The following is a 25567-nucleotide window of genomic DNA, read 5'->3' as shown; positions in this document are numbered from 1 at the left end:
TAATTTTCATAAATCGAAACGTAGATCATTGGTGGAGTTTAACGTAAATTTCTCTCAGATATTTGACAGGTCAGGATAGAGATGGATCACAGACACCTAAGAAAGCCGTTTAAAATTCACGAAACGAGACCCCACGCTGATGTCTCTTCAACGGATTTCCATTGGCGCGTCCATTTCTTCTATGGCGGAGAAGCAGATGTCAGACTCTGGACAAATGACCTCGAAATATCCAGCTTCTTTAATTGCCAAAATATCTCAAGGTTGGAAAGAGATACGGTGCAGGAAACAGGAAATTTGGACCCTGTCGCAATACTGAGTAATCTTATTGGAATTTGAACTCTAGGATTTGTCGGTATGCCAATTACAGTTCTGCATGGATGACGTTCCATTCATATCTATTTATTTGCCACTGAACTCCATAATTGAATAGGTGATTTGCGACTCGCACCAACCACGAATCTTTTCTGAAGGACCCGTTGCTTGATGTTTCCCACTGGGTCTCAATCAAGGATCCTTTATTTCTTCTTATAAATATCTGACCTTACCAGAGTAAGTTCTATTTTTTCTTTTCGTTTTTTTAGTTTGACAAGTAACAAGTGAAGCTCTTCCCTCTCATTTTCGTCTTCCCCTTCCATATTAATTTTTTATTAGTCTCGCGTTACTAAAAATAATGAGGACTTCCTAGATTAAATACAGAAAGCCGTGTACATTCTTTGCATTCGTATAAGACTCACACATGTGCACGTGCTCATGCTCACATATCGTATATAGCCAAATATTATTCTTTCTATTTCTAAATCATTATTGGATCTTTAATATACTGGTCCACATAACATACCCGATGCCTTTCATGGTTTCCTTAAGTTCCATCTTTCTATTGATGAGACGTCTTGGGTGGAGTGGATGCAGCAGCAGCCAGCAAGCAGTCAACATCCGCCCGCAACTCCAAAGTGGTTACACATTAATAGTTGGGTAAGACGAACAAGTGGCAACACCTGCAACGAGCACCCAAATTAGACTGAATTTCCCGGCATTGTTTTAAAATCGCCAAAGCGTATATAATAGAAACTAGGAAGAAAAGGGAAAGCCGAATTCAGGAAAAATGGCTGTCTTACCGCACATGTTCTTCCCCATCTCTATCTTGAAGTAGCCATCAAGACCCCACTCTTTGCCCCATGAGTTCTTCACGATCCAGTAAGGCACGCCTTTCTCTACACCGTAACCCACAGCCAGAACTGCGTGGTTCACGTCCTGCACACATCAGAGAAGTTACTTTCAACAAGGAAATAGGAATACTAGCAATTCCTGCAACTGAACCCAATTGGAAGTTCGTCCCTTTAACAGAGAAAAAAATTAAAAACTCACCATGGGACCGTTGCGACAGGTTGTACTCGTGAAAACCCCTCCTTTGTACAACCGAAACTCGGGTATGACCTGGAATGCAATGCTGACCGGACGAACAACTCCCACCGCGTACTTCAATTCTTCTTCATCCCCCTACACGCAGCAAAATCCCACCACCGTTTAGAAATGAAAGCAATTACCCAAAAGGCTGCATCGGAAATTGGAGTTTAACCAAAAAAGGATTGGAGTTTTGCCTCTGTGATGTTCACTGAAGCATGGACTTTGATTCCAACATGTTCCGGCTTGAATCTGCAGATGCCATTGCTGGCGGTGTACGGGTAGGACTCTTCAGTGTCCAGACCGCCGTTATATTTGATGTATTCGAATGCATGGGAAGGCAGGCCACCGCGGCAACCGTTGTTGTCGAAGCCGAAGGCGCAGTCTACCAGCTGCTGCTCCGACAAGAGAATTTCCTTTCCGGTTGCTTGCGTGTAGGCTGCTTCTAGTGCTCCGGTTGCGCTGCAACAGATTCCGATTATACAATGGTTTATAACCTAATAGTTCATCGCTACGAAGCCTCGTCTTACCTAAACGTCCAGCAAGATCCACAATGGCCTTGGGCTTTCACTGGACTGACAATGCCATCTTCCCTCCAGTCTTTCTATTCCAAATCAAGAAAAAATCAATGAGAAAAGAACAGATCGCAATCCTTGAATTATTTTTGTCATAAACTATTCTTTTAAGAAAAATAAATAAAAAAATGCAAGCCCACATGGGTACCTGAATACCTTAATCTCGGGGAAAACAAAACGACAAAGAAATAGGGACATTTATCAAATACCAGATTAATTTTTTTATTTTTTTAAATAATAAACTTTCAAATTCATCCCACGGGTTTGAAGGTATGAAATTAATGTAGACCGATCCCACGTGAATTTCAAACTGAAAGGGGAAATAAGTTTGAAAATTGGTTATTTAGGTTAATAAAAATTTTAAATCTGATATTTTAATAAATGTCCCAAATAAACACTAACTTATATATCCAGGCCAAATCTACGTATTCACTCGCAGGGGGAAGAAATACCGTCTCCGGGATCACGACTTCTCTTAGCCTGTGATTAGTCCTGGCAGCGGCTGAGCAGTTTTGACTGGCCCCCAAGCGGTGAGCTTGGAACTCATCCCAGCTCATGTCCGCAAATTCTGGTAGAAAAAAAAAGTCGAGAAAGAATCGAGAACGGAGAAATGAGGAGCTAATTAAATTTGACCAATGGTAGATAATGCCCTAGGTTAATGAGACTTACGATTAATTCCGAGAGTGTAAGGAAGGGGTTTCCTGTTGACGGAGTAGATGAGCTCCAAGCTCTCCACAAAAATTCCAAACCTCTTCTTAATCTCTGCTACAGAGTTGTATTTCTTCCCATACCTGCAGAATTTAACGAAGAAATTTAACAGCATTACTCAAAATTACACATCTTTCAGAGAAAGCAAGCAGCAAAAATGTGGTCCTTTGGTATGATCCAATACACACAGGTCTCATTTGAATCTAGAGAGGGCACGGAGATGAAATCGGACCTTTGAGCGAAACGAGCGAAAGCGAAAACACGGCGGCCGCTGCCGAGGGTCCTGCGGATGGTGAGTTCCAGGTCATGGACTTGATCAGTGACGAGCTGAAGAGGATTTTCGTCAACGAAATCAGATGCGGCCCGCGCTGCAAGGAAGGCGAGGCAGAGGAAGAGAAAGGAGCAGAGAGCGAGGCGAGTAGCCATGTTTGCAAGTGGAAGCGGAGATGCAGAATGGTGAGCAATAACACAGGTATCTAAAACTCACCAGAGGCGGGTGAACATTGACGACTAACTACCGCGTGAAAGCATGGTTGATGGGGCTAAAGATCCATCGCTTCCCCTCGTGGCTCGCGTGGGATTCCCACGATTGTGTCGAGTGAACCAAGAATCATTATTCTTTTTCATTGTTTAAACCAAGAAACATGATTTTGTTTCCAGAATGAGCTTGAAATGAAGTCCACGGGGTGTTAGTCCCCCAAATAGATTTTTTTTAAGTTCAAGTTCATGTCTAACATCAAGATCATGTCAGTCATGTACATGAAGATCATCTTCATACTTGGTGTTAGTGTTGACGACTTTATGTGCACTGTAAAACAGTTTCCAGTGTTAGTGCCCCAATATGAGAAAAATATAAAAAATAAGAGAATCTCTAAACCTTTACAGTGCACTTAATTACAACATAATCCTTAAATCCCAAATTAGGTACAACAACCATTATTACTACACGAATAAGTTATTTAATGTATAATTAAATATATTAATATATTTATTAATTAAATTAGATATTTTATTGAGCATTAATATGGTAATTACATGAACCAATGAAATATGTATATGATTAATTAAAAATAATAAATAAATAACGTTATAAATAAAAAAACGAAAGTAATACGTTGAGTTATTAATTTATTAATAACATATGATATACTTTAACCTAAAAATGAATAATTTAAGAGAAAAAATTGATCTAATCATAATTTTAACACACTATATATTTGTACATAATATATTTTATGTATTATTAATTAATAATATATTATCACAAAATTTAAAACCATTGGTTTAATTAACTATAGCAATCGGATAATTATGCCGAAATAATTTATCAAATATTTATTTTAACGATATTTTAATTATGACTATTAAATCACTATTTTAATATAGTAATTTTAAAATAAAAATAATTATTTTATAAATAAAAAATTATTTTATAAAAAAAAATTATAAATTAATGATTTTTATGAAGATAGTTTAATTTTTCCTAACTTAGGATAAATTAAATCATCTTCGTCTTCCTTAGCGGCGAGCCAACGGGCAATGGTGATGGTGACGAGGACGGGCTAGCAGGCAAAGGTGATGGCTACAGGCAATGCCGACAGAGGCGGTGCTCCGACGGTACGCCGAGAGGGAGAAGAGAGGGAGGCCGAGAAGCTCTGCAACAGATTCTCGACCTCCCGTGCTCTGCGATGAAGGTCAAGAGGGAGAGGAGAGGGAGGATGGCTATTAAACCGAACCCAAATGTCAAAATCAAGTAGGAGGTTCAGAGGGAGAGCGAGTCCGATATGGAGAGCAAGACGCCGAAAGGACGTTCGCAACGAGATGGACGTCATAGAGAGGGAGACCGGAGAGGGACGGTGGAGAAGAGAGAGGGAGCAGAGAATGAGAGAGGGCTGCAGGAATGAAATGGTAGAGAGGGTGTGCGGCAAAGAGAGCCTCGAGAGACAGCCCCGCGCGAGAGTCATATAGATGATTCTCAAAATCGGGCGAAAAGCACTTTCCGCCGTTTACTCTTGGGACATGAACTCTTGAGTCATATATGTTCATGTACATGACATGAATTTCGATGTTCCCTAACGACACCAGGACATGAACTGCATAATGCGCATGAAGATCATGTCCTGAGTCATGTGCACTAACCCCCCCAAAATGAACTTGAAATGAAGTAAAGAAATCAATTTGTCTTAAATGAATTGATTCAACTTCAACTCATCCTTGGGTGTTAGTGTAGACGAGTTCAAATATATTGGAAAACAGATTCCAGTGTTAGTGTCCCTAAATGAAAAGTATGATATAAACAAGAGAATGAATAACCTTTTATAATATATTTAAATATAACATATACCTAAACAGATAATTAACCAAAATAAACATGGTTACTACACTTATAAGTGATTTAACGTGTAGTATTAGAATATATTAATATCCTAATTAATAAAAACTATATATTACTTAATAATTATAGTTTATCATAAATTAATACAATAATTAAGTGTGACTAGAATAAATTATTAAAAATAAAAAATAACATAAACGAATATAATAAATAAATAAATTATTTTTTAATAAAATAAAATATGTTTTAACATTAAAAACCACTAATTTAATACAATAATAAAAAAATTAATATATATATTTATCAATAACATAATATATATTTTTATGTATTATTAATTAATAATATATTGTCACAAAATTTAAAACCATTGGTTTAATTAATTATAGCAATGGGATAATTAAATCAAAAAAATTTATCAATTATTTATTTTAACAATATTTTAATTATGCCTATTAAATCACTAATTTAATATAGTAATTATAAATTGAATATATTAAATAAATAAATATAATTATTTTATAAATAAAAAATATAATTTTATGATGATGGTTTAATTTTTCCTAACTTAGGAAAAATTAATCCATTGTCTTCCTCAGTGGTGAGAGACTACGGTTCGCAAAACAGGTCGGAATCCAAATTACCCCTTTTTTGCCTAAGCGAATGAATTGACGTGATTCACTTGAAGTGTAATTCATTGTATACTAACCCCTTAATCTAATGAACTAAGTAATGCGGGAGTAATTCATCTCAGTTCATGTTGGATTAACCCCCCCTCTGAATGGAGAAGAAATATTATTATGCTGAATGAATCGTGAACGAGCCGCTTGACGTCACGCTATCATCCAGTAAATCATCCTGCTCTCTTACCACTAGAAAAAGTTTTTGATAGCAAGTTTATGTACACTATCTTTTGTCTTTTTTGTATTAATATCTATATATTTTTTATTTTTATAGACTGAGTCGCACTTATGGTTGCCCTCTTCAATAGACTATATGTTACCTCTAAAATCTATTTTAATTAAATAACCGGTGACGAAACCTTGTGTATAACATGGTAATTACAAAAATCTTTGTTATTAATAATCAACAAAAATGGCCATACATTTGAATAAACTAATCAATTTTACCCCATAATAACTTCTTAAGTTAGAAGTAATAGAAATATTGTTGGGCCACGTGGCTTCTCAAATTAAAATCGATTTCTATGTGTAATCAAAATATCATGCATAAAAATAATTCAATATAAATAGAAACATGCACACACCACCTAGACAAAATTTATTTTTTCTCTCAATGTTCCCCTAGTAGTAGTCACCACCCAAGAATCATTTAGTTTGGGAAAATTTTCACTATTATGCTCTAATACCAAGAAAATTACAAAAATTAAATAAAATAATTTTAGCTCTCTTTGGGTATGTGTAACTCTATATACGATTTTTACACATGCCAATCTCCCCATGAGATTGCTGCTAAATTCTAGCTTTACCTAGGCCTTTCTACGTAGATAACAAGTTCTATATAAAACTTTTCACAATTTTATAAAAGAAAGGAAAAAATTACACCCTTACTTTTAGAGATGCTTCTCTTCGAGAGATTCAAATTGCCTCCTCCTTTATTGCACATTTCTAGCTTTACCTAGTCCTTTCTATGTAGATAACAGGTTCTTTATAAAACTTTTCACAATTTTATAAAAGAAAGGAAAAAATTACACCCTTACTTGGAGAGACGCTTCTCTTCGAGAGATTCAAATTGCCTCTTCCTTCATAGCACATTGTGAAATGATCAAGGAACTTGTACTATGATCCATTCAAGGATGATTGAAAGAGAGAAAATTTTTCAAAGACAAGGGTCTCTCTCTTTCTCTCTAAAACACTTTTGATAAGAATTTGCAAGATAAATATTTGTGTCTTAAAGATATACCAATAAATGTTCTTTCACTCTTTTACTCACGATTGGTGGGGTATTTATAACTTCCCAAGTCAAACTAGCCTTTATTTGCCCGTTGGCAAAAAATCAAATTGTTGATTGATCGATCACTGATAAACTGATTGAACAATCGAACATAACAACTACATTTCTGTCAGATAGTGAGTTATTAATCGATGGACCGATCGATCAATATCTTACAATTGGTCCAGAAAAGTTAAGTTAATTGATTATTTCCAGTGGCTAATCGATCAATTGTGTTGGAAGATAGGCCCAAGCCCACACGACCAAGGAAGGCCCACATATCTAAGAGTATTATAAGATGGGCCACACGACCAAGGAAGACCCACTAGATGGGCCCAAGCACATAAGAAGTAGGACCCACCATGATTACAATGAGTTGGCATCCTTATCACATAAGTTGGAAGATCAAAACGGACTCACAAAGACATCTTTATCTTATGGTCACATCCTAGAAGAGTTCTAGTTTGAGTTATGTTTTTCTTTTACCTATATTGAGTTATTTAATTATGCTAGGACTTATCTTTAAGTGTTAGAATTTGGGTGTAATTAGGACAAAGGTAGTTTTATTGCAATTGGACTCTACTACCTTCCTCTATTATAAATAGAGGTTCATGTACTCTGATTAAATAAGTTCATGAAGTCAATGAAGTATTTATCTTTTCCATAAATTCAACATGGCATTAGAGCAAGTTCTGTGAGTTGACTTTGTCAACCCACAGAGATAATGAGATCATTTTCTCTAAACCTTAAACCCTAAGTCTAGGTTCGTAGTTATTTTTTTCAGTCCCTACGCCTGTAGTTTGATTTGCGTTTTTCACTTCTATAATGAGATTTTCATATTACAAATTTTATATTGACGAAAATATATTTGAGTCTACTTTCCAAGGAAAAATGATTTTTTCTAATCGGAGTTATTTAAAAAAGACTGGCCTGTTAGGAGCGGAAGACATATGTACTTAACCCCAGGACCATAACATCACACCCCACCTTCATGAGCCGAAGACCACGACGGCGCAATGACACTGACCTGACCCGATTTCTGTCGACCCTACCAGTAATTTTAATCCAGCCTTTGTGTGCGATGCAGCGACACTGGCCCGACCCGGTTTTTGTTGACCCTACCAGTAATTTTAATCCAGCCTTTGCGCGCCCTGGGAATCGAACTCGCGACGTGGGAGCCTGCTCTGATACCAAATATTTAGCATTTAGCCAATACTACCCAAAAGACCGGCCTAGTAGGAGCGGAAGATATAGGTACTTAACCCCAGGACCATAACATCATAGATGTTATGGTCTCTGACCATGGACCGAGTAATTATACGGTGGGAGAGGGTTTCCAGTATTTCCAAATCTGAATTAGGCCTCCTTGTTCTATCTGGACGACCTATGGTGATGAATGAGGGTGAATAACGGAAGGTAAAGGTGGAAAGGGGAAATCGATGAAGAAGAAGGGATCATGCTCGTCAAAGGGAGTCCTGCACCTTGGGTTCCAAGGGAATGCCGACCCTGGTTCGTTGAAGGAGAACACAGATCCTTGTAATTTTTTGCTTGTCTTTAATTCCCTCTCAATAGCCTAATAAAACCAAGGCTTGAGGTAAAGAGTTATTGATTATTACAATACCGCCCTCGTGGCTTCCTACTTGTCATTAATAATTTAAAAGAACATATACTACCTAATGTACTTCACTTCTCCGTTGACTCACCGACCTGTCTTCGTTGCCTCTGGAGTACTCGTTCTGCTATCGAGTCCACAACATCACTCCCCTCCTAGAAAATGAGGTTGTTCGCAAGTTTGAAGGTGGGGTAGACCTACTGGAAGACGTCGAGGTCCTCCCAAGTGGCAGTGGTTGCATCATTGTGAGACCATTAAACTAACAATTCTTGCCACTGTGGATTCTGACGAGCCTCCAAAATTTTAGAGGGCATGAGAGATATATGTCCATCCTCCATGGGTGGTAAAGAAGGAGTGTAAGGAGGTGTGCTGCCTTTGAATGGCTTGAGGAGGGAAACATGAAAAACCTCGTGATCTTGGCTTCTGGAGGCAGCTGGAGCCGATATGTGACTTCCCCGATCCTCTGAATAATTTGGAAGGGCCCAAAATATTTGGGGGAGAGTTTGTGCTAGCTGCCAGATAAGGAAGCTTGTCTGTAATGTTGGAGCTTGAGCCAAACAAAGTCACATGGGTTGTATTGAATGTCTCTGTGGCCCTGATCATAATAGTCTTTCATATGGGCTTGTGCTTGGCTGAGTCACTGGTGAATAACGGCCAATAACTGATCTCAATCAATGAGGGATTTGTCCACTGCATCAATTCGGGTGGAGCCATGATCATATGAAAGGAGATGTGGAGGGTCCCTACCATACACTATTCGAAATGGGGTTTCCTGTAAGGCTGTGTGGAAGGAAGTGTTGTATTCATACTCCGCCCACGGAATGCATTCCACCCACCTTTTAGTGTGGTCACCTTCCAAGCACCTTAAATACTTGGCTGCGGTTGAGCATTTCTATCTGCCCGTCAGATTGAGGGTGATAGGCCGAGGAATAGTTCAGTTTGGTGCCGCAAAATTTGAAAAGATCATGCCAGAATTGACTAGTAAACCACATCCCGATCACTTACAATTGACTCCAGAATGCCGTGTAGGCGCACAATGTGGGTAAAGAAGACCTGGGCTATCGATGCCGCCGTGTATGAATGCTCCAAGGGAATAAAATGACCGTATTTGGTGAATCTGTCCACTACCACCAAAAGAATAGATTTCCCAGAATACTTCGGAAGACCCTCAATAAAATCCATAGATAAGTCGGCCCAAAGCTGAGTGGGAAGCTGTAGTCGTTGCCGTACCCTTGCAGACGATAAATGCTCCACCTTGTTCCGCTAACACACCTGACAAGCAGCTACATAGAAGATATGGAGGATTTCATACCAGCCCAATAAAAATCCCTACTGATCCGAATGAGTGTTTTTTGAATTCCTTCATGATAGCTGTCATGATACGCTGACACAATGGTGGCAATTAGATGAGAAGATTGAGACAAATAGATGCGATGCTTATAGAGAACGATGGTATCATGAAGAGTCCAAGCAGGTGGCATGTGTCTAGCAGTAATGGTTTGAAACAGTTTTTGCAATTCCGGGGAACTTCTATTTGCCGCCTTTATGGAGCCCAATAGGACCGGTGTGGGGTGACTGATGGTAGATAATTGCGGTGAGTCTTTTGATCTGTATGATAGAGCATCAACAACTGTATTCAATTTACCAGCCTTGTGTTCCACTATAAGTCAAAGCCCATCAATTTACCGATTCACTGCTACTGAGGGGAGGCGGAAATACGCTGATCCAGCAAATATTTCAAATTGTAGTAGTCCATTCGGATGAGAAAATATCGACCCCATAAATAAGGTCTCTAGTGGCGGACTGCCTTACTAAGCCAATCAGTTCACGTTCATAGGCTGGTAACTTGTGTTGATGAAGTGCGAGTTGGCGGCTGAAATAGGCAATCAGATGGTTGGATTGTTGCAGCACTGCCCCGATACCCCCTCCTGATGCATCGCATTCCACCACGAAAGGCTCTTCAAAATTAGGCAACTTTAAGACCGGTGCCGTGGCGAGGGCTGTTTTTAAAGTGTGGAAGGTTGTGCTTGCCTCATCATTCCAAAGAAGCCATTGCAACGTAGCAGATTGGATAAGGGTGCTGCTAGGCTCGCATAGTTGGAAATGAACTTTTTGTAATACCCGGCCAAGCCTAAAAAACCCCGTAAGGCTGAGACATTGGTTGGTGGAGGCCACTGTGTGACTATTGCAATTTTTTTTTGGATCCACTATAACCCTAGACGCTGTAATAATGTGCCCCAATTAAACAACCTATTGTCTCCCAAATGTACACTTGGTCCTTTTTAAGTAGAGTCGATGGGCTCGAATCAGTTGAAAAACCATGTGTAAGTGCTCTAAGTGTTGAGGCCAGGACTTGCTGAAAATTAATTTGTCATCAAAGAATACTAACACAACTTTTCTGAGATAGTCAATAAATACCTCGTTCATTAAGGCCTGAAATGTGGAAGGAGCACTGGAGAGACCGACGGGCATTACCATAAATTCAAAATGGCCATGATGCATCCTGAACGTTGTTTTATGAATATCTAGAGAATACATCCGGACCTGGTGATAGCCTGAGCGCAAATCGAGCTTGGTTAAAATTTAAGCTCCATGTAGTTCATCCAATAACTCATCTACAACTGGTACGGTGAACTTGTCCTTGATAGTCTTGGAATTCAATTCCCGATAGTCCACACAAAATCTCCAAGTGCTGTCCTGTTTCTTGACTAACAAGACTGGAGAAGAGAAAGGGGACGTACTCCTTCGGATGAGGCCTTGCTCGAGCATCTGTTTGCATTGTTTCTCTATTTCATATTTTTGTAGATGTGGGTAGCGATAGGGGCGCACCACCACTATTTTAGAACCAGCCTTCAAAGAAATTATGTGGTCACACTGTCTCAAAGGCGAGAGGCCTGTTGGTTCCTGAAAGATATCACTATAATCATCCAATAATTTTTTTAAGGTAGTTGGCGAGGGATGCTACTGCTGGAGTACATGTAAGTGTGGAGGAATTGCAGTCTTGCTGCTCTGTAAAGTGTACTTCTGTCCTGCCATCTCAAAGCTCATGGTCAAGGCAGCGAAATCCCACAAATTGGGACCCAAAGTTTGTAACCATTTAATTCCGAGAACATAACTACTTTACTTACCCATAGCTTGGTAGTTTTTCACCATTATCCACCGAAACTGAAGCTACTGGGCGAGATTGCACCTAAAGTTGTAACTGCTGAGCCGCATTGAAGCTGATAAAATACTGAGTCAACCAATCTTAACAAAGGTTGACCGTGGACCATGGCACAAAGTTGCATTGAGATGGTTCTTCGCTCTCTGGGACCTCTTCCCCATCATCATCGACTTCTAACCAAAATAACTTCTGACACTGATGGCTGAATGTGTATTTTTCATCATAAATCTAACATGAGCCTTTGGACCTTCTATCTTCCATCTCTGCCCTGTTCAATTTTTGGATGAATGCTGGTTGAGAAGGACTAGGCTTGGAATTTATAGGAGCGGCTGCTGGTGCAGGTGAGCACATTTGGTTGCTGATAGGGGTGGCGCCCTGAGATGGTTTCCCTCCCTGCCAAGGAGATCTACTGTATTGAAGTTTTGGTTTGGCTTCTAAGGTCCTTGCCAAGTTCATTGCCCTTGCTAGATTAGTGGGCCCCAATAATTCCACTTCTATGCGGAGGGACTCATTTAGACCCGCTATAAATAGACTGACATGTTGATCCATGTGAACCATCTTGCTGGCCCTTGCCAATTTTTCTTGAAATAATTTTTGATAGGTCTCCACACTACCTGTTTGGTGTAACAACACTAGATTCCCCAATGGATTGCTTTGTGCTGGAGGTCCAAACCGAATTGTACACAATTCTTTGAACTCATCCCAGTCTAGGTTCAGATGCTCCAATTCTAACTGGTGGTCCCATAGCTGCCCTTCATTGAGCATGTGGAAGGCGGCCAACCCCACCTTTTCTATTTTAGCCGTCTTTTGATGTGAATTTTTTTTTCACACCTATAGAGCCAAATTAAAGGATCCTCGGACCCCTTATAAATTGGAAAGTCCAATTTTGTATAGCGCGGAATGGTCCCACTACCTGGACCCGAACTCACGCCACTTGCTGGGTGTTCTGTTCGCCCAACAAATTGGTCCCCCTGCGTGGTCGCAGGCTTCTCCCTCCTTCCTGAAGGGTGGGGTTTCTTACCCCCATGCATTCATCCAACCGAATAGACAAACTTTGAGCTTGCATATTTACCTGATGAAAGGCTTGAGAAATTCGGCTATCCACCAACTCAGTCAGACACCCTTCCATCTCTTCCTGCCCAGCTACCCGGTCTGCTTGTATCATTTCCCCGAGGGTAGCTATCATTTCGGCGTTTTTGGATGACTCTCCCATCCCAACCTGCTCTGATACCAAGATGTTATGGTCTCTGACCATGGACCGAGTAATTCTACGGTGGGAGAGGTTTTCCTGTATTTCTGAATCTGAATTAGGCCTCCTTCGTCTGCCTGGACGACGTATGGTGATGAATGAGGGTGAATAACGGAAGATAAAGGTGGAAAAGGGAAATCGATGAAGAAGAAGGGATCAGGCTCGTCAAAGGGAGTCCTGTACCTTGGTTTCCAGGGGAATGCCGACCCTGGTTCATTGAAGGAGAACACATATCCTTGTAATTTTTTGCTTGTCTTTCATCCCCTCTCAATAGCCTAATAAAGCTAAGGCTCGAGGTAAAGAGTTATTGATTATTACAATACTGCCCTCATGGATTTCTACTTGTCATTAATAATTTAAAATAACATATACTGCCTAATGTACTTCACTTCTCCGCTGAGTCACTGACTCGTCCGCGTCGCCTCTGGAGTACTCGTTTTGCTATCAAGTCGACGACAGAAAATCTCATTATAGAGGTGAAAAACGCAAAGAAATCTATAGGTGTAGGACAGGTGTAGGGACTGAAAAAAAAACTACGAACCTAGACTTAAGGTTTAGGTTTAGAGAAGATGATCTCATTATCTCTGGGTTGACCAAGTCAACTTACAGAAATTGCTCTGATACTATGTTGAATTTATGGAAAAGAAAAATATTTCATTGACTTCATTAATCTTCTTATAATCAGAGTACATGAACCTTTTATTTATAATAGAGGAAGGTAGTAGAGTCCAATTACAATAAAACTACATTTGTCCCAATTACACTCAAACTCTAATACTTAAAGAGAAGTCCTAACATAATTAAATAACTCAATATAGATAAAAGACAAACATAACTCAAACTAAAACTCTTCTAGGACGTGACCATAAGATAAATAGGCCTTTGTGAGCCCTTCTTGATCTTTCAACTTATGTGGTAAGGATGGCAGCTCATGGTAATCATGGTGGGTCCTACTTCTTATGGGCTTGGGCCCATCTTGTGGGATTTCTTTGGTCATGTGGCCCATCTTATAATACTCTTAGATATGTGGGCCTTCCTTGGTCGTGTGGGCTTGGGCCCTATTTTCCAACACTTCTTCTTTGTGGGTGCTTCTTTAAGAGAAGTTCTTCAATTGTGCTCGAGGTCTTCATTTTAGCTTTGAAGCTTTAAACCCTGAGATGTTCTTGAAGGTGAAGTATTTGAAATACTAGATTTGCAAGTTATTAACTCAATTAAGTTTTGTTATCATCAAAAGTAATTTATTCATAAATTAATTCAATATAAATAGAGACATGCACACATCACATGGACAATTTAATTTTTTGTTGTTGATGTTCTGATAGTGGTAGTCACTGCCTAAGAATCATTGTTTGGGAAAAATTTCACTATTAACCTCTAATAGCTGGAAAATTAAAAAAAAAATTCTAGCTCTCTTTAGCTATGTATAACTCAATATACGATTTTTACACAAGCCAATCTCCCCAAGAGAGTACTAAATTCTAGCTCGACCTAGATTAATAGGTTCTATACAAACCTCTCACAATTTCATAAAAGAAAGGGAAAAATTACACCCTCTTGGAGAGATGCTTCTCTATGAGAGATTCAAACTGCCTCCTCCTTTATAGCACATTGTGGAATGATCAAAAAACTTGTACTATGATGCATGCAAGGATGATTGAAAGAGATAGAAAGTTTTTCAAAGATAAAACTCTCTCTCTCTCTATAAATCATTTTTGATAAGAATTTACAAGATAAATATTTATGGTTTAAAGATATACAAATAAATGATTATTCACTTTTTAACTCATGGTTGGTGGGGTATTTATAGCTTCCCTAACTCAAACTAACTGTTATTTGCCATTGGCAAAAAATTAGACCGTTCATTGATCGATCACTGACAAGTGACTGATCGAACAAAACAACTACTTTTCTATCAGACAATGACTTATTGATCGATGGAATGATCGATCAATATGTTATAGTCAGTCCAAAAAAGTTAAGTTGATTGATCATATCCAGTGGTTGATCAATCAATCAAGATTCCCTCTGGCTGTGTAATAAAAGTATGATTGATCAATGTATTTTCATTTGATCAATCATGCTTGAAATCCCTTAATGTCAAAGTTCTTACTGATCAACCAATCTCGAGGGATGATCGATCATTCCATGTTAATTTTGGTCGCCTAGAATGCTATAATCGATCATGCTTTATAGCATCAAATGATTATGTCCTGGATGATCGATCAATTGACTATGGTTGATCGATCATGTTTTATATTTCTGGCCTACACAGTTCTGGATAATCGATCACAATCAATAACTGATCGATCATTCCCATGCCAGCTAAAAATGTATACATTTATAAACCATGGAAATTTCTCTCTAAGTGATTTAACATGTTTCTAAGTGATTATATGATGGCTCTAAACATGTCTATATGAAAATTATATCCTAAAGCTTCAATCTCACAAGTACTTAAGGAATAGGAGTTAGAATACTCTCTTACATATATCGACTGAGTTTAAACGTATCTCATTGATGCTTGAACTCGAGTCTTCTTCTTTGTGGGTGCTTCTTCAAGAGATTCTCTTCAACCGTGCTTGAGTTCTTCATTTTGGCTTTGAAGCTTTAAACATGGAGATGCTCTTGAACGTGAAGTATCTGGAATGCTACATTTACTAGTTATTAGCTCAATTAAGTTTTTTTTATCATCAATAGCAATGTGGGAGTCAACCTACGGTCAACAATATCCCCCTTTTGATGTTGAACAAACCAAACTTGGAAGAAAAATAAAGATTACAATTCCCTAAGGGTTTGAGTTAAGTATATATTTCAATTTCATCATAAGCACCCCTTAATCTTTGCATAGTTTATTTTAATCCTTTTAAGCATGATTAATTTCCAAGGTATTTTTTATCTAAGTTCCATGTGTTCACTTTTCCTCCTTTTTGTCTTACTCAAAAAGATAATGAAATTAACTACATAGTATAGAACAAAAAGTGGGTCAAAGGCCATATCATAAAGATCAAATAATTACAAAATGTGTACAAGCATAAAATCATAACATACAAGTATAGCACTACATCAATGTACAATGGGAGTTGAAAAATAGGTGGATCCGAAGGTCAACTATGTTGAATGCAGAAGTCAACTGAGAATGGTGTCGTGTAGCTGTTCGATCCTCTGTTGTTGTGCCTTCACCCCGTCGATGTTGGACATGATCGCTACCTGAGTAGACCGGACATCATCTAAAACTTCTTCAATAGTGGATAGTCGGTCAGTGGATGATGAAGTACTTTCTTTTGTTCTTCTCCTCTTCACGAATTCGTATTGATCCGTGGGAGGATCTAGACTCATCTCGTCTCTAGAAGTGGTAGGTTGCGGGACTGTCTCCTTTGGTATCTTTTCCTTTTGAAACCATTATCCATGCCACTTAGCAAACCCAAAATTTCCAACCTTTATTTCACCAATAGACATCTTTCTTGTCATGTCCATGGATACCTCATCAGAGAGGTCTACGCCACTTTAGAGAAGGATGATAGTGATTTGTTATGCGAATGATAGACTGTCCACCCTTGAGTTTGTTGGATTTAAGATCCCATGATAAGGTCGTCGACCAAGAGGATAAGAGAGAGGAGAGAAAGAAGAAGAGGAGAATAAAAGGAGAGGAAGAAGGAAGAGGCAAGAAAGGAGAGAGAGAGGGACGGTGTTAGGATCCTCACGAGCCATGGATCTGGTCACCCTCCTCTCTTCTCTTCCTTCCATTACCTTGCTTGACGTTGAGATGGAATGAGGGGTTGAAGGGAATTGATTTTCAGAAAGGAGAATTGGGGGAAAAGCGGAAGAGAGCTTGAAGGAGCTCTTGACCTGTTTATCTAAATTACGTTAACTAAAGTGAACTCAATTGATAATCTTCATGACCCTAGCCGTCCCCTTAAATAGGGTGGAGGACGTCCAAAACCCTAAAGACCTCTTGGGTCAATGGTTCAAACCAATAAATGCTAAACCAACCCAAACAAAGACAAAACCAAACCAAGAAACAATTACATGGAAATTGAAAAACACATTCATTAATTCTTACGCCTGTTGGTAACTCGTGATGCTATAGAGTCCATAACATCACCCCTCCTGGAGAAAGAGCTTGTCCTCAAGCTCGAAGGAAGGATATAAAAGTTGAAATGCTGATAACGGCTCCCATGTGGTGTCACTGGGATTGGCATCTGCCCACTGGACTAGAATTTCCAAATCCCCTTGAATGTGGCGTGCTTGTATTACCTGAGCCGGAATAGAAAGGACTCTGCCCTCATGTAGTGGCGGCAGTGGAGTGTGCAGTAGGGGCGAGTCACCCTGGAAGGGCTTCAATTGGGAGACGTGAAATACATTGTGGATCTTTGCTTCCGGTGGTAGCTGCAAGCGGTATGCCATGGGCCCAATTTGGTTCAATATCGAAAATGGACCATAATATTTTGGAGACAGCTTATGGCGCTTGGCTGCAGTTAGGGACAACTGGTGGTAGTGTTGAAGCTTTAACCACACATAGTCTCCAGGGCAATAAGATGCCTCCGGTGCTTCTTATCATAAAAGCGTTTCATAGAGTGTTGGGCCGCCTGCAGATGTGAACGTATCTCAGTGAGCATAGTGTCTCGTTCAGCTAATGCTTGGTCCAAAGTGACAACTTTGGATGCCCCCGGTTCATATGGTAACAAACGAGGTGGATCTCTGCCATAAACTACCCTGAAAGGAGTAGTACCCAGTGCTGTGTGGTAAGATGTGTTATAGCAAAATTCTGCCCATGAAAGCCATTTCACCCATCTTCTAGGTGTGTCCCCCACAAAACAACGAAGATACATTTCAATCGTGCGATTGACAACCTCTATTTGGCCGTCCGTTTGTGGATGATAGGCAGACAAAAATGCCAATTGGGTGCCCTGTAATTTGAATAATTCCTTCCAAAAGAGACTGGTAAAAATGGCATCCCTGTCACTGATAATGGATGAGGGAATTCCATGTAATCGGACAATGTTGTCATAAATAATTGAGCGACCTGAGCAGCAGTATATGGATGCGCCAAAACAAGGAAGTGCCCATATTTTGAAAACCGATCAACGACGACGAATATCACCGATTTACCTGATGAAATGGGAAGTCCAACAATGAAGTCCATGGAAATATCATACCAGATTTGAGATGGTAGTTGCAGAGGTTGCAGTAGGCCGGCTGGACTTAAAGATTTGGCCTTGTTTCTTTGACAAATCTGACAAGCAGCTACATAATCAGCAATTGTGCTCTTCATGCCCTTCCAGTAAAAGTCCCGACTGATTCGGAAATATGTTTTCTGTCGACCCTCATGTGTGCTATCAAGGATAGAGGACAGGATGTTGGGAAGAAGTGGGGATGTATTATGCAAAAAGATCCTGTTTTTGTAGAGAATGAGACGATCCTGAATCGTCCAATGAGGAGCAGTTGTCCCCTGTTGAATATCCTGATATAATGACATGAGATCCGGATATTGATTTACTTCCTCACGAATAGAATCTAATAGCAGTGCACATGGGTGACTGATAGCATAAATTTGAGTGGAAATATCCCGACGTGATAAGGCATCGGCCCCCAAATTCGAACAACCTGGCTTATAATGAACCGTAAAATCGAAGCCCATGAGTGTAGTTAACCAATGCTGTTGTGGGGATGTGGTGAGGCGCTGTTCAAGAAGATACTTGAGGCTGCAATGATCTGTACGAATGAGAAACGGTCGTCCCCAAAGATAAGGTCGCCAATGTTGGACAACCTTGGCTAACCCAATCAATTCCCTCTCATATGCAGCTAACTTATGGTGGTGTTGTCCCAACTGACGGCTGAAATAAGCAATGGGGTGTCCCAATTGTTGTAACACTGCCCCTATACCTCTCCCAGAGGCATCACATTCCACCACAAATTCTGCCTCAAAATCTGGTAATTGTAGGGCTGGCACTGAGGCTAAGGCCTCCTTTAACAGGTTAAAGGCCTGTTCTGCTGAAGAAGACCAGTGGAAGGCATTTTTTTTAGCAGTTCTATAATATCCCGCAAAGCCCAAAAATCCCTTTAATGCTGTGGTGGAGGTGGGAACCGGCCAATCTGTAACTGCCTGTATCTTGCTCTGGTCAACTTTCACGCCCACAACTGATATGATGTGGCCCAAATATGCCACCTCAGATGTACCCATAGAACATTTCGATTTATTCAAAACCAAATGATGAGAGCGTAGAATGGTAAATACCTGATGGAGGTGGTGGAGATGTTCTTCCCAATTTTTGCTGTAGACCAGAATGTCATAAAAAAAGACTAACACATAGTGGTGCAGAAGTGATGAAAAGACCTCATTCATGAGGGCCTGAAAGGAGGATGGTGCATTGCAGAGACCGAAGGGCATGAAGAGGAACTCGAAATGACCGTGATGTGTGCGCAAGGCAGTCTTCTCCACATCCGCCTGGTGAACTCGTATTTGATGATAGCCCGATTTCAAATCTAATTTGGTAAAAATTGTAGCACCATGTAACTCATCCAGCAATTCGTCCACGACTGGAACGGGAAACTTGTCCTTAACTGTGTACAAGTTGAGTTGCCTATAGTCGACACAAAATCTCCAAGATTTATCTTTTTTATTACAAGTAACACTGGTGAGGAGAAAGGAGATCGACTGGGCTGGATCACACCCTGAGCGAGCATATGCATGCACTGTCATTCTATTTCATCTTTCTGGATATGCGGGTAACGATAAGGCCGCACCACTACTGGATCAGTTCCCAACTTTAAACGAATGCGGTGATCGCAATGACGCACTGGTGGTAGACCTGTAGGGTCATTAAATAAATCTGCAAATGCTGTAAGTAAAGGAGCTAACTAATCATCACCCGTGTGTTGAATATGCAAAGTGTGAAGTGCGTTAGGGACTTGTGCCACAATGCCTTGTAATGTAATCTAGCCCTGTGGTGCTGAAAATGTCATAGTCCGAGCCTGAAAGTCCCATAATATTGGTCCTAATAACTGGAGCCATTTGACCCCGAGCACCAAATCAAATCCAGCCAATGGAATGACTAGTAAATCTGCCTTAAAGGAATGCCCCTCAATGGTGAAAGGGGTGTTAGCACATAACCCCACACTAGCAATTTTGGCCCCATTGGCCACTGAAACTGAGAGTCCCCTTTGTTGTTGAATTTCCAATCCCAATTGTTGCGCGGCTGGTTCACTGATAAAATTATGTGTGCTGCCCGAATCAACTAAAGCAAGTAGCATGAGATGATGTAACCTGGCCTTTACCTGCATGGTATTAGAACTACACAAGCCATGCATGGCATGGAGGGAGAGCTCTGCTTCCTGTTGTACCTCTTCAACAATTTCATTTTCAAGAAGCTCTTTTGAATCTTCTTCCAACAATTCAATACTGAATAAACGTTTACAGGTATGTCCGGGCAGGAATTGTTCGTCACAATTAAAACATAGGCCCTTTGCCTTTCGAGCGTCCATTTCCTGTTTAGTCAAAAATTTACGTGGCATAGAGTGTGGAGGCATACTAGTAGCCTGATCTGCTCGGTTAGGGGCAGAGGACCCAAAACGTGGACCAGATGCAGTACCCTGTATTCTGTTTTGCCAAAATGGTTTTCTTTGTAAAGACTCTTTTAGAACTCTCTGTTTGTATTCCACAGCTCGGGCAACCATGGACTACCTCAAGGAGATGTCGGCTTTTATTTTTAGGTAAACCATTTTGTTGAGGGGTATAGTGTTATGGAATCCATAGCATCCAAAGTAATCAGTAGACACAAGGTTTAATTTATGCAATTCCCAATTTATGTTGTTAGGAGGGTTTTATTGTAATTTCCTTCAAACTTGTGCCCTTGGGTTGGGCCTTTGCTTGTATGTGTTCCCTAATCCCCTTTATAGAGAGGTCGGGCTGAGTAATGAATTAAGTATTGATCTAGATTAGACTAGTGTAAATAAGATCGGGTTCTCTCGCTCACGAGGCCTAAGGTGCATTGTAACATTGGAATCCAACGAAAAATATTACACTAATTTCATTACTGGAGCTATCAGGTAAACAACATCAAGAATATGTTGTCTCGTTGTTGGTGATCTTGTCGGACCATGTTGATGACTCCAAATGGGCTATTACAGCTGCAGGTCGGATCCCTCCTTTGGTACAATTGTTAGAGTTGGGATCTCAACAAGCACTAGAGGATGCTGCACATGTACTGTGGAACTTATGCAAAGGCTCTAAGGGACAAAAGGCTTCAACAAAGGCTCTTATGAAGCTTATCCAATCTGCAGACTCTGCCACTATGAACCAACTTTTAGCTTTGCTCCTACGAGATATTCCTAGATTGAGAGCATATTCTATTTCTGTTCTGAGGCATGTGCTTACAATGGCTTCTCAAAAGGACTTAGTACAAACAGAAGGATTGGGAAATGAAGGGCTAAGATCTCTGGTTCAAGTTCTTCACTCCTCAAATGAAGAAACTCAAGACCATGCAGCTTCTGTCTTGGCTGATCTATTCAGCACATGGCACGATATCCGTGACAACCTTGCAACTGATGAGATTGTTCATCCATGCATGAAACTTTTGCCCAGAAAACTTAGGTTACTACAACCCAATCTGCTCAGGCCTTGGGAGCTTTATCCCGCTCTGCAAAGGTTAAGACACCTAGTAAGATGCCTTATATTTCTCAAGGTGATGTCAAACCCTTAATCAAGCTGGCAAAGACTTCTTCCATGAATGCAGCTGAGACTGCTGTTGCTGCTTTGGCTAATCTTCTTTCAGACCCACAAATAGCTGGAAAAGCTCTTGCTGAGGATGTGGTCTCTGCTTTGACAAGAGTTTTTGGCGAAGGTTCTCTCGAAGTCCTGGCACTTGTTGACTCTTTAACTGCCATGGACATGGAAGGAACAAATTCATCTGATGCTTTGGAAGTGCTTTCCCTTTTGGTCAAAACAAAGCCAAGTATTAATTTCACATACCCTCCTTGGATTGCCATTTCTAAAGTTCCATCAAGCATGGAGCCTCTAGTTCGTTGCTTCACTGGTGGGACACATCCAGCTCAAGACAAGGCTATAGAAATTCCTTCTCGGTTATGTGGTGAACAACCAGTCCTACTAGGTGACCTCTTGGTTGGGAACCCTGGCTGTATTGCATCTCTTGTTAGTACGTTTATGCGTTCCTCAAGTTCAGAGGTAAGAGTTGGTGGGGCTGCCCTGCTAGTCTGTGTAGCAAAAGAACGCAAACCGAGCACAATAGATGCGCTTGATGAGTCAAAGTTTTTGAAGTAGCTGATTTATTCCCTACTAGATATGGTGAAGCACCATTCAAACTCCAGAGATTCAGAAATGGAAGTTAGAACCATAAGAGGGTTTAGGGAGAAAAATTTATCCCTTCTTGAAGGGATGGGGTTCCCAACCCTGCAACCGTTCTTGGGGGAACTATTGCTGTCGTATGCTGCCATCTCTTGCTTTTGTGTTGCAGGCTCATCGTATACCAGGTGCGTGGGAGATTTTTGTCCAGTGGACGGAGGTTGACACTGCTGAAGCCTCATGGGAACCATTCCAGCCTTCTGTGCTATCTATCCCAACTTACGAGCTTGAGGACAAACTCTTTCTCCAGGAGGGGAGTGCTGTTGTGGACTCCATAATATCCAGAGTAATCAGTAGACGCAAGGTTTAATTTATGCAATTCCTAATTTATATTGTTAGGAGGGTTTTATTGTAATTTCCTTCAAACTTGTGCCCTCAGGTTGGGCCTTTGCTTGTATGCATTCCCTAATCCCCTTTATAGGGAGGTTGAGTTGAGTACTGAATTAAGCATTGATCTAGACTAGACTAGTGTAAAAAAGATCGGGTTCTCTCTCTCACGAGGCCTAAGGTGTAAGCATCCTTCGAAAGCTTGGTTATCCTCACGTCTTCCGATCCAGAACCAGGAGGAGATCGTCTAGTGGCAGATCCATGGAAATGGGGCTTATCATGTAGGCACAAGATGTTTGATGAATAATGCCATTATTGTAACCAAAGGTTTGAAATTCACAAGATAGGTACTCTTTAGCATTATCTGATCAAAACACTTGTATTTTTTTTCCAAACTAAGTAAACACCATAGCATGAAATGATTTAAATATGGAAAAAATTTCAGATCATTCTTTAAACAGAAATAACAATGTGATTCGAGTAAAATCATCAACAAAGGTGACAAAATACTCAACATGAGATATGTTCGAGACACTTAAAAGTTTTTGAATTTAGGATCCCTTTACTAACATCTCGAGCAAGGTGAGAGAGGGAGAAAAAGACAAAAAGAAAAAAGAAAGCTCTCAGGTAGAGAGAAGAGAAGAAGAAAAAATGGAAGAAAGCATTTAAGTAAAAAGAGAACTTTACATGAGAGAGAAGTGGAGAACTACTTCACTTTGTTGATTTAATTCTAAGTACAAACCCCTCTAGTTATAGTAGAGGAAAATGGTAGAGTGCATATACAATCAAACTTCATTCTCCTAATTATATTCCAACTCTAACTCTTAAAGATAAGCCTATCATGATAAGATAACTCAACATTATTAGAAATCTACCATAACTCAAACTCAATTGATCTTCAAATCTTCCAACTCATGCTATCTTGTGTGATGACTCCTCTTGGCTTCTCACATCCTCATGGTGGGTCCCACCAACTCGTGCAACCATGGTGGGTTCTACATTGTAACACTCCCCCTCATGTTGGGGTGAGAAAACATCGTAAATGCCCAACTTGCTACAAATGGTGGACAAAATTTTAAGAGTGACTGATTTGGTGAGAATGTCTGCAACTTGGTTGTGTGAAGATATAAGCTTGAGAGATAATATGCCGGTTTGGAATTTTTCTCGTATGAAGTGGCAATATACTTCAATGTGCTTTGTTATGGAATGGAAGATTGGATTTAATGTGATATGTATGGCTGTCTAATTATCGCAATATAAATCCATAAGAGCTTCTTTATAGACTCTTAGTTAAGTGAGAAGAGATCTGATCCATAAAAGCACACTAACTGTGTGTGCCTTGACTTTTCATTCTACTTTTGCACACGACCATGCAACCACATTCTGCTTCTTGCTCCTCCATTTAACAATATTTCCTCCAACCATCGTACAATATCCCGAATTGGATTTTCTTTCACAGGGGATTTGGCCCAGTTTGCATCTGAGAATCCTTTGATGTTGAAGTGACCATGATTCTTATGGAGAAGCCCTCTTTCTAGAGCATGTTGTGGACTTGATAGCAGGACGAGTCATCCAGAGGCGATGCGGATGAGTTGGTAACTCAGAGGGTGGAAACACATACAAGTACTTTAAGATTTATAATTTTACTTTTTTTAGTTAAGTGGTAAGAGGTTATAGCCAGTGATGGCATTTTTGTAAAACTTTCATTTGAATTCCTTGGCGTGGTTGGCCTCTAAAAGGGCTCATGGAAATGAATGAAACAAGTTGAATTTCACTTAGAAAAGTATCGGTGTTCTCCTTACTCAAGGGTACAGTGTTGGGTTCCCTAGCCATGGATCAAGTCACCCGATGATCGTCTCTAGTTGCCAGGTTGAATGACTACGAAGGGAGTGATTTTGGGTGCTTAGAACACCCAATGGTGGATGACGAACTCAGGAAGGAAGAAGGTGAGGGATCGTTGTGAGATTTGAGCGTTCAAAGGAGCTCCACCCTTAGGCCTCATGAGAGAGAGAACCCGATCTCATTTACCTGTTGAACAATGCTTGCTTCATTCATCAACCGACATCCCTATAAAAGATGAGGGAACACACACCAAAAAAGGCCAACGAAAGGGCCATAAGTTTGAAGGAAATTACATCAATACCTACTAATTGCAATAGCTGGAAATTACATAAGCTACCCTCTACGCCTACTAGTTACTTTAGATACTATGGAGTCCATAACATCACTCCCCTCCTGGAGAACGAGCTTGTCCTCAAGCTCGAAGGTAGGTCTACTTGCCCGTACCAACGTCTCCATCCATGCACAAGTGTCAACCACGGTATCTGTGTCAGCCCTCGGGACTACAAAACTAGAGTTTCCAACCAGAGGAGCAACAATTTTTTTTTATATGACATAACCAACTCTCCTCAAAATGTCGGATCACCCACTGGTAGTTTTATGTGTGCCTTCTAGACCGCCTTGGTCGTGGTGCAGGAGCATCGACCTTCTCATTTTCATCTTCCTTGTCACCACTAGTTCCTTGTATGTCACCTTCAGCTTCAGAGTTTTTCTTTTCCTTGAGCGGTACTCGAACAGGAGCTCGTTCTGTCCACCAAAGATAACCCTATAATTGAGTGTTACAAGGACAACAACCACGGACACCCGAATGCCAATAGGAAGAGTAGGCTGACGCCCTCCCATCTCAAGGATATCAATGAGTTGGAACTTAGCTGCTGCTAAGAAGGGAATATCTACAATCCAATAGAGAACAACAAAGATCTGCTCATGAACAACAGAAAGTCCACCAGATGTTGCAACTTCCTCTTCCAGCTGCGTTTCCTTATCCAATGCAAATTGAGGCCTCCATGCAGTCACCTTGATAAATTCTGCAGTCTCCTCATCCCC

At 40.3% G+C, this 25567-nt stretch overlaps 1 protein-coding gene and 1 pseudogene across 1 annotated transcript; one reads left to right on the top strand and one right to left on the bottom strand.

Annotated features, from left to right (window-relative positions):
• Window positions 1-686: 686 nt before the first annotated feature.
• LOC137956166 (cysteine proteinase 2-like) lies at window positions 687-3212 on the bottom strand. Its single transcript, XM_068803537.1, has 8 exons — window positions 2917-3212; window positions 2646-2767; window positions 2429-2544; window positions 1932-2005; window positions 1599-1863; window positions 1366-1497; window positions 1116-1251; window positions 687-995 (listed from the first exon to the last, which is right to left on the bottom strand). Exons 1-8 carry the CDS (start codon window positions 3108-3110, stop codon window positions 955-957), a joined length of 1080 nt encoding a protein of 359 aa, XP_068659638.1. The 5' UTR covers window positions 3111-3212; the 3' UTR covers window positions 687-954.
• A 17811-nt stretch (window positions 3213-21023) lies between these two features.
• Window positions 21024-22664, top strand: LOC137954973 (protein CELLULOSE SYNTHASE INTERACTIVE 3-like; annotated as a pseudogene).
• Window positions 22665-25567: the final 2903 nt, after the last annotated feature.

This window comes from Aristolochia californica, unplaced genomic scaffold (genome assembly GCF_029961685.1).
Source record: "Aristolochia californica isolate CCGP_79_NKW_82.1479 unplaced genomic scaffold, dmAriCali1.0.hap1 SCAF_2, whole genome shotgun sequence".
Lineage (NCBI taxonomy): Eukaryota > Viridiplantae > Streptophyta > Magnoliopsida > Piperales > Aristolochiaceae > Aristolochia > Aristolochia californica.
Note: the sequence above shows the minus strand (reverse complement) of the source record. Positions and strands in the feature narration are given on the sequence as shown.

What these genes read in the sequence shown, in the direction of transcription:
- LOC137956166 (XM_068803537.1), bottom strand. Translation starts at nt 3,110, where the DNA reads ATGGCTACTCGCCTCGCTCTCTGCTCCTTTCTCTTCCTCTGCCTCGCC. An exon ending in GGATCTTGCTGGACGTTTAG is followed by an intron (nt 1,864 to 1,931) that starts GTAAGACGAGGC and finishes AATCTGTTGCAG; the next exon opens with CGCAACCGGAGCACTAGAAG. An exon ending in CTTCAGTGAACATCACAGAG is followed by an intron (nt 1,498 to 1,598) that starts GCAAAACTCCAA and finishes TGCTGCGTGTAG; the next exon opens with GGGGATGAAGAAGAATTGAA.